The 11,754-nt window shown below is 37.5% G+C and overlaps 1 protein-coding gene across 1 annotated transcript in view; it reads left to right on the forward strand.

Annotated features, from left to right (window-relative positions):
• The window catches only part of USP10 (ubiquitin specific peptidase 10), a 54,516-nt gene extending 42,965 nt beyond the window's left edge, over positions 1-11,551 (forward strand). The window contains exons 11-14 of the mRNA XM_031051796.2: positions 4,020-4,185; positions 6,541-6,685; positions 7,895-7,960; positions 10,417-11,551. Of these exons, the coding sequence (XP_030907656.2) occupies positions 4,020-4,185; positions 6,541-6,685; positions 7,895-7,960; positions 10,417-10,604 (565 nt within the window). The 3' untranslated portion in view covers positions 10,605-11,551. The remainder of the gene's footprint in view (positions 1-4,019; positions 4,186-6,540; positions 6,686-7,894; positions 7,961-10,416) is intronic.
• The last annotated feature ends 203 nt before the right edge of the window (positions 11,552-11,754 follow it).

The following is an 11,754-nucleotide window of genomic DNA, read 5'->3' on the forward strand; positions in this document are numbered from 1 at the left end:
GAAACAAAAACTCTAGCCCCAGCCCCATGATCGACAAACACATCCAATCCATACACAAAGTACCCAGCAAAATCCCGAAACTGCGAGATCCAGAGAAAAAACTCTTAAGAGCCAATAAATCAGCATTGTGACAAGAGACCATCTGGCCGAGCACCGCGTGCTGCTTCCTCCATTTTCCTCCAGCTCCACCAACTCCAGGTCTCTCTCCCAGTTGCACCCTGGGCATCACATGCTATGGTATGGAATACCTCATTGGCTAGCCTGAGTCAGGTGTCCTGTTTCTCCTTCCTCCTGGCCTCCCGTCCTCTCCTCCACCTGGCTGCAGCACGTGCTCAGAAAAAGCCTTGAACAAAAACACCCTCAAAACATGCTCACTATCAGGCAACTGTTCCCAGCCCAGAAGTCAAAACACAGCACTGCACCAGCTACAAGAAGGAGAAAAAATGACTGCCACGGCTGAACCCATTACAATGTTACAGGAATGAAAAGAATGTGGGACATTACTTATATTCAGGTCTGATACCAGATGAAGACAGAGAGTAGATACTGAAAGAATATTTTCTGGAAAGGAAGCCTTATGACTTGTTTGGAGAAATGTGTAATTTAAAATGAAAGGAACTTAAACACTTGCTAAAAACATGCAAAAACACAAATACTAGACTTGAAGAATTATTTTTAAATTGGAGACAGACACTTAATTGCTAGTGTTTGATTCCCTTATGTTGCCAGGTATTCAGTCTAGAGGTGTGAATAATATGGGCTAGTGCCTTCTGCCCATGAAGTGCACTTAAATTATTCTTCTGGGATTTGAGTCAGACAGCTGGCAAATAAAATTATATTTTCCATAGAAACTGGGAGACAGATGTTCATATGTATTGATAAAATTCCACATTGATGGTATGTATATTCATGTCTTCAAGGTATTGTTAATACCTTTATTATATTTATCATGGTCAGAATTGGTTAGATCTCTACACGATTACATTAGTTTTTAAATTAATACCAAGAGAACACTGTCTTCTGTAGGAAAATTACATAAAGCAAAGGTAATACCAAAAACAGGCAAAAACTTGCAGCAAGCAACAGAATCACGGGGTCCAGTCTGACATCTGTTGGCTGCTGTCACCACATCCACTTTGTCCTCCAAACCAGATCACACAATTTACCATTCAGAAACGGTATCCCATGTGATGCTGGAAAGCTTCATCCTTGGAGGCTGAGCATGGACATAGGAAGGATTGAATACAGAATTGCCGGTAGGATTCCACTAAATGAAAGAAAGCATCAGAAATGGGGAAAATTGCATGGAAAAAGTAGCTAGGGAAATGGCATCTTTTGGGTTGGGAAACTTCAGGCTGTTTTCTTGAGGCTTTGTCTGTTAAATGCATATTTAAGCACGATGGCTTAAAGAAAAATAAGCCAACCCCAAAAAGTGTCCCTTAAGCAAAGTGAGACTTAAATGTCTTAAGTACAGAGATAATGGTTCTGTCGGGATCTGCTTTGTCCATCTTCAGGAATCCCTTTTTGACTTTCAGCTTGTGTGAATTTCAAACACTGGTTATGCAAGCCAGCTCACAGGGCAGTTAGAAGTCTGCTAAGTATTTCCATGAGTAGTCCTAACTTCTGCCTTCAAATGCACTGTTTAAAAGAAAATACATCAATTACGTTGCTGTAGTGTAAACAGGGTAGCAATGGTCAATGCCTGTTTTCCTGAGAAATTCTCACTGTAGAGTTCTTACAGTACCCAAGAATAATTATTCATTTGATTAATTTTCCCTTGACCGGTTGAAACATTATAATAATGATGTTGTTGAAAATCATAGTCCTGTAAAGGTTTTACTATGAAATAAGTTTTTATATATCATTTTGAATGAAATGGTTCCAATATTAAATTGTTACAATTTAATTTCTAACATTTTTTTTAGAAAGTTTTTAGTTTTTCTTTTCAGAATATTATTCTGAAAATTCTTAATTAAGTCTTTAATACATGGACTTGAAAAATGCTAACAACTTCGGCTGTCTTCTGTTGATTATATTAAATAATGGTTAACTTAAAAAGCGTTTGGGAAGTATATCCAAAAGCAGCAAGACTTAACACAATGAAAGGTTTGTTTGTTGAAACACTGTGCTTGCCATGTGTTGAAGGTTTTGTCCTTAAATATAGCCAAGAAAGAAGTGTTAAACTGAAATAACAATGCTACTGTTTTTCATATGCTCTGTTTCCTCTGAAGGATGTATATTTGCCAACATAAAGATGTGTTGCCTTTCTGTTGGTGTGTCAGGGCTTTGCCTGATTCCAAGGGGCTTTTGATGAGGATTTACAGTACAGCATTAAAGCTGTGTGTTAACATTTCATACATGACCTGTAGATGTTCCAGCCTGGCTAAATGGATGAGGGAGCTGTGTTTATCACCTTACTACTTTCAGGCTTTGTAACTGTTTAAACCAGTCTGTACAGCTGGTGCACTCACTCCCCCCTCCTCTTGCTCCCCCAACTCCCAGAGAGTTAGGAAGGAGAATCCAAAGAATGTAGCCCCCACGGGTTGAGATAAGGACAGTTTAATAACTAAGGTATAACACCAATTACTACTGCTGCTACTACTACAAATAATAATGATAAAGCCAATAACAAAAGAATACAACATCTCAGCAGCCACTGACCCATAACTCACCCCACCCTGCCAGACCAAGCACCGACCGATACCTCCTCCATCCCCCCCAGAGCTCCAGCCCTTCTGGGTCTTTCCCCCGGTTAGCTCCTGTATATGATGTGCTATGGTATGGAATACCTCTTTGGCTAGACTGGGGCAGGTGTTCTGTCTTTGCTTCCTCCCGGCCTCCCCTCCTCCCTGGCAGAGCATGAGCTCAGAAAAGGCCTTGGACAAAGCAAACAATTGAGCAGTAACTCAAAACATACTTGCTATCAGCAACCATTCCCAGCCTGAGAGTCAAAACACAGCACTGCACCAGCTACCAAGAAGGAGAAAAATGACTGCTACTGCTGAACCCAGGACAGTAACCCACTGTAACAAGCGTAACAATGTAAGAAACTATTTCTTTGGCTGTATAAAACTGCATTTTTGTAGCAGCTGGGTCTTTTTAACGTAAGCATTACCTTGAAAATAAAAAAAAATACAATTCTCCAGCCATATTGGGTGGTTTTCAGTGAAAATTAAGAAAAAATAAAAGCAGGAAGAGTCCATTTAGTGCAGTGACGTTGTGGCTGAGGAGTATACTGCTCATTGTGCAAAACAATGGTCACCAAGCCAGGCTACTTGAAGGCTGCAACTGAATACACTTTAAACCAAAATCAAAACCAAACAAACAGGAAACATGTTCTCATGGCCTAGGTCATTACTCCTGCCAGTTTTCCGAAAGATTCCAGTTTATGTGCAAGGAGTCCACAGACAAAGTCTCGACACAGAAAGGATGGGAGGAAAAGGAAATGCCAGTCCTCAAGGGAGCATAGCTTATATTTCCTATGGCAAGATTTAAGCAAACAATTTAAAATCACTGTGAAATTTTTTTTACGGAAATGACTAAAAATGTTGTGTGTTTTCATTGGAGAATCTGGAATCAGGCGTGATTTTTACAGTAGAAAGTACAGTTAGAGGAGCGCTAGTATTTTGCATTTCCAAGAATCTGTTGGAAAACATAATTTCAAAACTCTTTAACACAAAATGAGTCCAGAAGCACAGCTTTTTAACTGCATTATCCAAAATGTATTTTTCTTTAAACTTTTTGTGCTAATACAGTAAGTGATTTGATCCTTGCATAAATAAAATAATTCAAATATAATCCTACTCATGCTCTTAAGTGGATGTGAAAATCATTTAAATTGCAGTAAAGTGGATTCAGGTTATTAAAACTTAAGCTTAATCTTTGTATTTGTGTGTGTTGTTTTGGATTAACTAGAAATAAAGTTACTAAAGTAGACTTCAGTCCATTCTTACTTGAAGATTCTATGTTATTACTTTATTAAATGCTTTATTGCATTTTTCTCTGTTTTGTTTCCACAGGTCTGTTGTTTACCAGCAGAGTTCTAAGGAGTCTGCTACACTGCAGCCTTTCTTCACCCTGCAATTGGATATACAGTCAGACAAGATACGCACAGTTCAGGATGCATTGGAAAGTTTGGTGGCAAGAGAATCTGTCCAGGGTTACACCACAAAAACCAAGCAAGAGGTGTGTTCTGTTGACCCCTTTTCTAAAGGCTTTTAATGCAGCTCTTGCTTTACAGATAGGTAGTTGAACACTGTTATATTAACAAAAGAGGTACTGACCTCTTCAAAGTGTCCTGCAGTACTAAAACATGTTACACATGAACACATACACTGAAAGGGAGAGAACTTGACTCTTAAAACCATACATGTAAGTAGGCATTTCCTTCTGAGTTGATGTAGTAGTTGGTTGGAGATTTTACTGGAGTGTGTGTTAGCAAGATGAACTGTGGTAATAATGCATGCTATTAGAAGTTAAATACCTTAGCTGGTATTAACATACAGATTCCTAGGGATTGCCAGATGTTCTTGGTAAAGGAGCAGCTCTTCAGAGTATCGTTTGAAAGCACACTCTAGCTTTAAGAAGAAAACTCCTGTAGCAGAATGATTGCATTACTGTCTATGTGGCTTTCCTCAAGGGGTTTTGATTTACCAGTTTCACTAACAAATCAAAAATGAAAATATTCATTGGTGGTAGGCCTGGTAGAAACTCCCTAAAACTTCTCATGATCTTTCTCTCTGGATTAATAATATGAAATCCTTCAATAACCAGTAACACTTCCATTCTGTAGTGTTCTTGGCACTGTGTAGTTTACTGGTGTACTGTACACAGCCTTAAAAGGAAATAAAACGTGGAAGAAGAGAGATGGAACCAGATGTAAAACTATGTCATGGCTACTTTGAAAAGGAAAAGGATGATTTTTCTCAGTGATGCTTGGACAATAAACAGGAATAGGAGCTGGACTAGGTGTTACCTGTGGTGCTTGTAGTGTTGTCTTCACTGCTTTAAGAGAAGGTTGAAGAGACACCAGTCAGAAATTATACAGATTGTTATAATTGGTACAGAGGGGTTGGAGTGGAGATCTCCAAGCCCTGTGATTCACTGTCACTTCCAAGAACCAGGACACTTTATTCCATATTCTATGCAGCTCTGCAAACTTTTTTTGTGTTATTTTTCAAATAATACAATGCATGATAGTAATAATTGCAATAGAAAAACACTTCAAAGGAAGAAAAGCACAAAACTTTTTTCCCCATTGAGGTGCTGCTTCCTATGGTGTGCATTAGTGAATAACATCTCTGGTGTGCGTGGATTACTCAGATGGAATTTTTGAATACACTGTTCATAATGTCTCTCGGTAGGATGGAAGGAGGCATTCTGACATTAATTTCTAATGCTTCTGACGTTCATCTTCATCCTGACATTCATTTCTGTTTCTGTAAGTTTTCTAAATAATCCAGATGATAATACAGTTAGATAAAGATCATTTTCTTGGAAAAGCTGAAGATGCGTAGCTGAAATTTGTCTTCTTTGTATGCTCAGTAGGAGTGTTGGAGAACATTTATTTCTCCAGTTGTCTTCCATGTGAAAGAAACATTTGCAATCCAAGGTCATCGTGATCTACCACATAGATTTTGTTCTGCTAGTCATTTTGGGGGTTTTACTGCATATGGTTTTCTTTACTGACAACTCTATGTTCAATTATTGGGTTTGAAGAAATGTGTGTTCAGATTAGGTACTGGAGGTTTGCTCTGGCTTACATTTTAGACTCTGGATGGAAATACAAGCATTCACAGTGTCCTTTAGATTTTTTTCTAAAGAAATTCAAGTTGAAATAGCTGTTCTTGTATTAAGATTGAACTGTGCAAGCAGCATAGCGCTTTGTAGATAGTAATTTTCAGAATGTGTTTTGAAGAAGTTTCATCTCCATTTTACAGAAGGGGAGCTCAGGATGATCGATAAAGCTAAAAATTGTTGTCTTCTGGTTGTTTTAATCTGGATAGCATTTTATTTTTCCTTTTATTCAGCATTTTGTAAAAAGATATCAGCTTTTAGAAGTTAAAGTAGCTTTTCAAAACCTCTTGCATCAAGTACTTGAGATGTAGTGCAGTTGTCTTTTGTAGTTCAGAGTTCCCTGAAATCAGCAGCCTGTGTTGCAAGTTATCAACCTTCAGTTAATGTATAATAACTTCCTTAGAATTACTAGTCACTAAACCACCATGAGGAATTGTTCCTGGGGGATCTCCAGCAAGGTGTTTTGTCAATACTTCAGAACCTAAATATCTGTGGTCATTCTAGCACATTACATTCTGCAGAAAGTACTGAGTTCTTGGAGAAAGCACTTTGGTTGAAGATTCGGTGTGTTTTAGTCATAAACTGCAGTGTTTGCCATAAATTAATATTACAACAATAGTGAATCAGTGTTTTTTCTGTTAGTGTATTCAAAATTAAATACTGGTTTCTCATTTAAAGGAGTAATTTTGAGCAATTAACAAAAAATTACAGGTTTTTTTCATCTTTGTTCTGTATATCTGTTAGGTGGAAATCAGTCGAAGAGTGACACTAGAAGAACTCCCCCCTGTTCTTGTTTTACATCTCAAGCGGTTTGTGTATGAGAAGACTGGTGGATGTCAGAAGCTTATCAAGAATATTGAGTATCTTGTTGATCTGGAAATTAGTAAAGGTAAAGATACTTTAACAGAATTTTCCCCTCTTTAGGGAAAAGATGATACTGTGTTTCTTAGGGGTATGTGTGTTTCAGTTTTCTCCTTTCTTGTGCACAAGCTTTATTCTCCATTGTTGTTTGGAGACTTGATAATTTGGATAATAAACTTGTATGCTGCCTTTTCCTTTTTCCTCCCTCATAAAAAAGAATATATTTGGGATTCTGGGTCCAGTCTTGCTGAACCTGATGTTTCCTCTGTATGAGTTTGGGTGTCCATTTTGTAAAGAACAATATGGCAGAAGATTTTAATACCTTGGGCATGTCCTGAACATTGGGTTGGCCAAGTAAGAAGTCCCTGCAGATTTAAGGAAGAAGGTTATAAATTATTGGGGTCCAATATTGGAAGTGATCCTGCTGAGTGAGGGGTGTGTTCCTATACAAGGCTGTTGCCTAGTAATACTAGATATTTTATCTCAGATTTCATTCGGAGAAATGGCAAACTATATAGAGTGACTGATGAAAAGAAACTGGTGTTTTATAGAAAATTGAGCCTGAAGGTAGTTCAGAGATTAAACAGCCAAGTTCTTTCATTTAACAGTTATCTTAAGAGATACTGATTTTAAAAAGTGTAAGAGCTTGCGTGTAATCCAGTATCTGAAGCTTGCCAAATCAAATGCATTTTGCTTTGATCTGAGAAATTGATGGTTAGTTTTGATGGGGGGAGAAATTAAATGAATGGTTACTCATATCTCAAGTCAGAGTTGTACATTATCAGACAGTACCTTTTTGTTTTACTTAATATTTTATTTTAAAGATTTCCTCAAATAATATGAATTTGTTGAACTAGTTCAATTTGCCTTGACTGACAAAAATGATTGTAGTATGATTTGGAATCTGAAATTGGTTTTGTCATTGGCTGACATTAGGAATGAAAGGAAACAATAGTCTGATTTCTTTCCCCTCTCCATCCCCATCTTCTCCTCCCCAGCCCCTTCATTTTCTTTGGTGGCATTTTTAAACCTTCTGTTAATGTTAGCATTCAGTAAACCTCAGAATTCATTCCCTTGATTACCGGGTATCAGAACCATGAGCATTCTTTAGTGTCTAAAAAAGGCATTTTAGTTACATTTTCTCCTTTATGGTAGTGTTTATTTCCCTGAGAAATAATTGATCCGTTTGAAATTGCCTTTCTAAACTTGCTAACTATTGCCTTTTTGTCTCCTCCAGAGCTACTATCTCCTGGTGTGAAAAGTAAAATATTTAAAGGCCAAAGAACCTACAGGCTCTTTGCAGGTATTTTATCTATATACTTCTAGTCCCTGTATTGCAAATACAAATTCTGCATATAAAATTCTAGAAGCACTGGAGTTTCCTGGATTATATAAAATATTTTCTTTTAAATTACATGGAAGTTGCTTGTGGGTGGCAGAATCTTGTACTTAGTGGGGTTTCCTTGAATACCTACATATACACATACATAGTTACATGTGTATTTATATCCCGCTGATCCAGCATTGTGCAAAACCAGAGTTCTATACCCTAAAAAATATCAGCAGAAGCTGAAATACAGCTGACATGTAACTGTGCCTATAATACACTACATGTTTTCAGAATAATTTCAGATGTCCTTTGAAATGACTGTTTGAATGCTGGCTTTGCATCCTTTTGAGCCCTCAGGATGAGTGTTGCTGGCAGGGTATGAATAGTGTATTGTAGGTGGAAAAGTTTAACTTGGAGATGGTGATTTTTGCATGAGAAAACAATGTGTCTGTGATGTACCCAAAATACCTAAATTGGTATTTAATATTGAAAGCTTATATAAAAATTCAGAAACAGCATTTGAATATCAAACAAAACAGCCTCTGGGCAGTAATGAATTTCCTAAAGTTTAAAACTCTTACACAGTTTGCACCTGCTTATTTGTATTGGCTTCAGGAGAACATAATAAAGTGGAGAACCAAAGGTCATCACTTCTGCATCACCAGATCTGTGCCAGTTACTGGTGGCCTTGTGTGACTTGGTGGTTTGGATCCAGTTTTGTGACCACTGAGGTTACAGAGGGAAATAACATACCTGTGTCTGTGGAAATTCTGAAGTGTTTCTGCCAGTGTAATTTCTTTTTTTTTTTGATAGTGGTTTTTAAGGGACAAGTTTAGACAGTGCATTTAAGGTGGCTTGAAGAAAATGTGGTGCTGAAATTGTTTTCTAAGTCCTTCAATGGAAAATGATTCATTTTTGAGTCAGTAGAGGAGTTCTCATCTGCAGAAACTGAGTTTGTTAGATTAAATTACTAAAATAAGCTTTTGAAGAACTGAGTTTCAGCTGTTATCCAGGATTCACCTAATTATCTAACACTAAATTTTAGAAATCAGTAATTCAAGCTAAAGCTACTGTAAAAAATTTCTGAATTCCCTAAATATATAGGTGTAGTATGTATAGATTTAGTAGATACTGCCTTTTGCTTTGCTTAACTCTAGTTATTCTAAAATGTTTATTTTCTTAGAAGTGTGAGGAAGATCTGAGTAAGTTTGAAATTTGACTAATCTTGAAAGAGTGTAAAGAATTTGATAATTATATACTTCTGTTCTTGTCAAATAGGGCAATTCCTTCTGGTTTTATTTGTTCTTGTTAATTATAGGTCTTACATACTCCTAGATGAAGTTGCATGCAGTTTCCTTTATACATCCGTAATTATGTACTTAAAAGGTCTCTTCCCTTTGGACTACTACATAGTTTTACCCAAAGTTTTTATTTTATTTTTACAAATAGTTACAACAGCATACTGTTGTCTTCTGCAGACAGAGCCAATGTCTAGCTTAAGAGTATCTTGCCTCAGTGTGGCAATTCCTGTTGGAAGCACTGAAAGGTGTGCTGCACTGTTTCGTGAGGCACATCCTTCCCAGAAGGTACTCTAAGAAGTCATAAAAAGCAATTTGATGCTTTTGATTCTGAATTTACATAGAATCATGAGATCTGGTATGCTGGCGAAACATTACTAATATTACATAGCATCAAACATAAGCAGGAACTTGCACTAACACTTAAAAGATTTAATCATAGAATCATAGAATAGTTAGGGTTGGAAAGGACCTTAAGATCATCCAGTTCCACCCCCCCTGCCATGGGCAGGGACACCTCACACTAAACCATATCACCCAACGCTTCATCCAACCTGGCCTTGAACACTGCCAGGGATGGAGCATTCAGTACCTCCCTGATCATAAAGTACCAGGTTGGAAGGAACCTCCAGGATCATCTGGTTCAGCTTTCCTTGGCAAAGCATGACCTAGACTTGTCCCAGCATACTGTCCAGTGGTGGGGAATTCACCACTTCCCTGCGGCAATTATTCCAATGGCTGTTTGTTCTCCTTGGGAAAAATTTTCCTCTAGTGCCCAGTTGGGATCTCCTCAGGTGATCCCATTACTCCTTGTCTTTCCTACATGACGTTGTAAAAATGGAGTTTCCATCTATTTTATAGCTGCTCTTTAAATACTAGAACATGGTGATATGGTCTCCTCTGAGCCGCCTTTTCTCTAGGCTGAACAAACCTAGGTTCTTGCTTAAGCAAGATCACATCATCTGATATGATATCATCATACATCATATCATGAGTACGCTGTGAATCATGGAATAGTTAGGGTTGGAAAGGACCTTAATATCATCTAGTTCCACTCCTTCTTCATGTACTTTTCCAGTGGCTGTCTATCAATGTATAGAGTATATATGCATCATGACTTTCTCTTTGCAGTTGTCTATCATCACGGAAACAGCGCAACTGGTGGCCATTACACTACAGATGTCTTCCAAATCGGCCTGAATGGCTGGTTACGCATCGATGACCAGGCAGTCAAAGTGATCAACCAGAGCCAGGTGGTGAAGCCTTCTGCAGAACGCACAGCCTACCTCCTGTACTACCGCCGAGTTGACCTGCTGTGAAACCTTGCCCTTCTGCGCTGTGTGTGCAAGATACTTGCTTTGTAGAACGCCAACTATCACTAACTTTTTTTTCTCCTGTAAATGCTCTTTTGAGTGAATCTTATTTTTTTTTCTTTATTTTTCTTTTTCTTTATTTTTTTTTTCCTTCCCTTGCAACTGTGGGGTCAAATGACATAGGAAACTGCCATAGGTTTGTGCACAAAGTAGTTTGTGTTGACTTTTGACTTTGCAGAGTGAAGTCACTTGGTTGAAAGACTCAGTCTCATGGATCACAAAAATACAAGAAAACTCCTATTAAAAAAAGTTAATCTGTGTTAATGCTGAATCCTAAGATAATGAAAGGGGATTTGCATTTGATTTCCACATCCTAATTGCATAGTAGAAGAAAGCCCTGCACCAGCAACAGAACTTGTAGATTTCTGTGAAAATGTTTATCTTTTACTTAAGTAAAAAAAAAAATTAAAATTTAAAAAAAAAGAGATAAAACTAAAAAATACTCTGCTCCCCCAATAGATCTTAATAAGTGGTAAAATATGAGCCAATGTGTATGAGACGGAAATGGTCCTACATGCTTCAAAACATGTACGATCATATGAAATGCAGAGTTGATGGTTCCTAGTAAGAAGAAACATTTAATAATTGTGCAACGAGAAACTGCTTCAGTACACATTGCAGATCAAGTATTTGGAGTTAAGATGTTAGTCTATATAGATGGGTGATTGTAACTTTATTGCTATTAAGAAATTTCAAACCGCATTTATGCTTCTGTGTACATGAAATTAAAACAAAATGGGCAAATAATTAAGATTGATACTTCATTTAAGTCTGCTTTGTTTAATTTTGCTGTCTGCTCCCCTATAATGTTAAGTTCCTAATTGTACACAGTTTAGTGATACCTAGAAGTATAAAGTTGTCGCCCATCAATAAAAGTCACAAAGTTGGTTTAAGGTGTGTGTGTGTGTGTGGGTTTTGTTTTTCCTCAAGTGTAAATTCTACCCTTGGAAGCCTCATAGCACTCGTACAGGCTGTAGATAGCATTCCACAAATTAACATAGATTCCTTTTTCTTTTACAACTTATTGAGACTTTGGAAATGTTCCCATTTGGCATTGAGATGGAATTGAACTTCGAGAAGGAAAGGGAGAGTCAAG

This window comes from Melopsittacus undulatus, chromosome Z (assembly GCF_012275295.1).
Source record: "Melopsittacus undulatus isolate bMelUnd1 chromosome Z, bMelUnd1.mat.Z, whole genome shotgun sequence".
In the NCBI taxonomy this organism is placed as follows: Eukaryota; Metazoa; Chordata; class Aves; order Psittaciformes; family Psittaculidae; genus Melopsittacus; species Melopsittacus undulatus.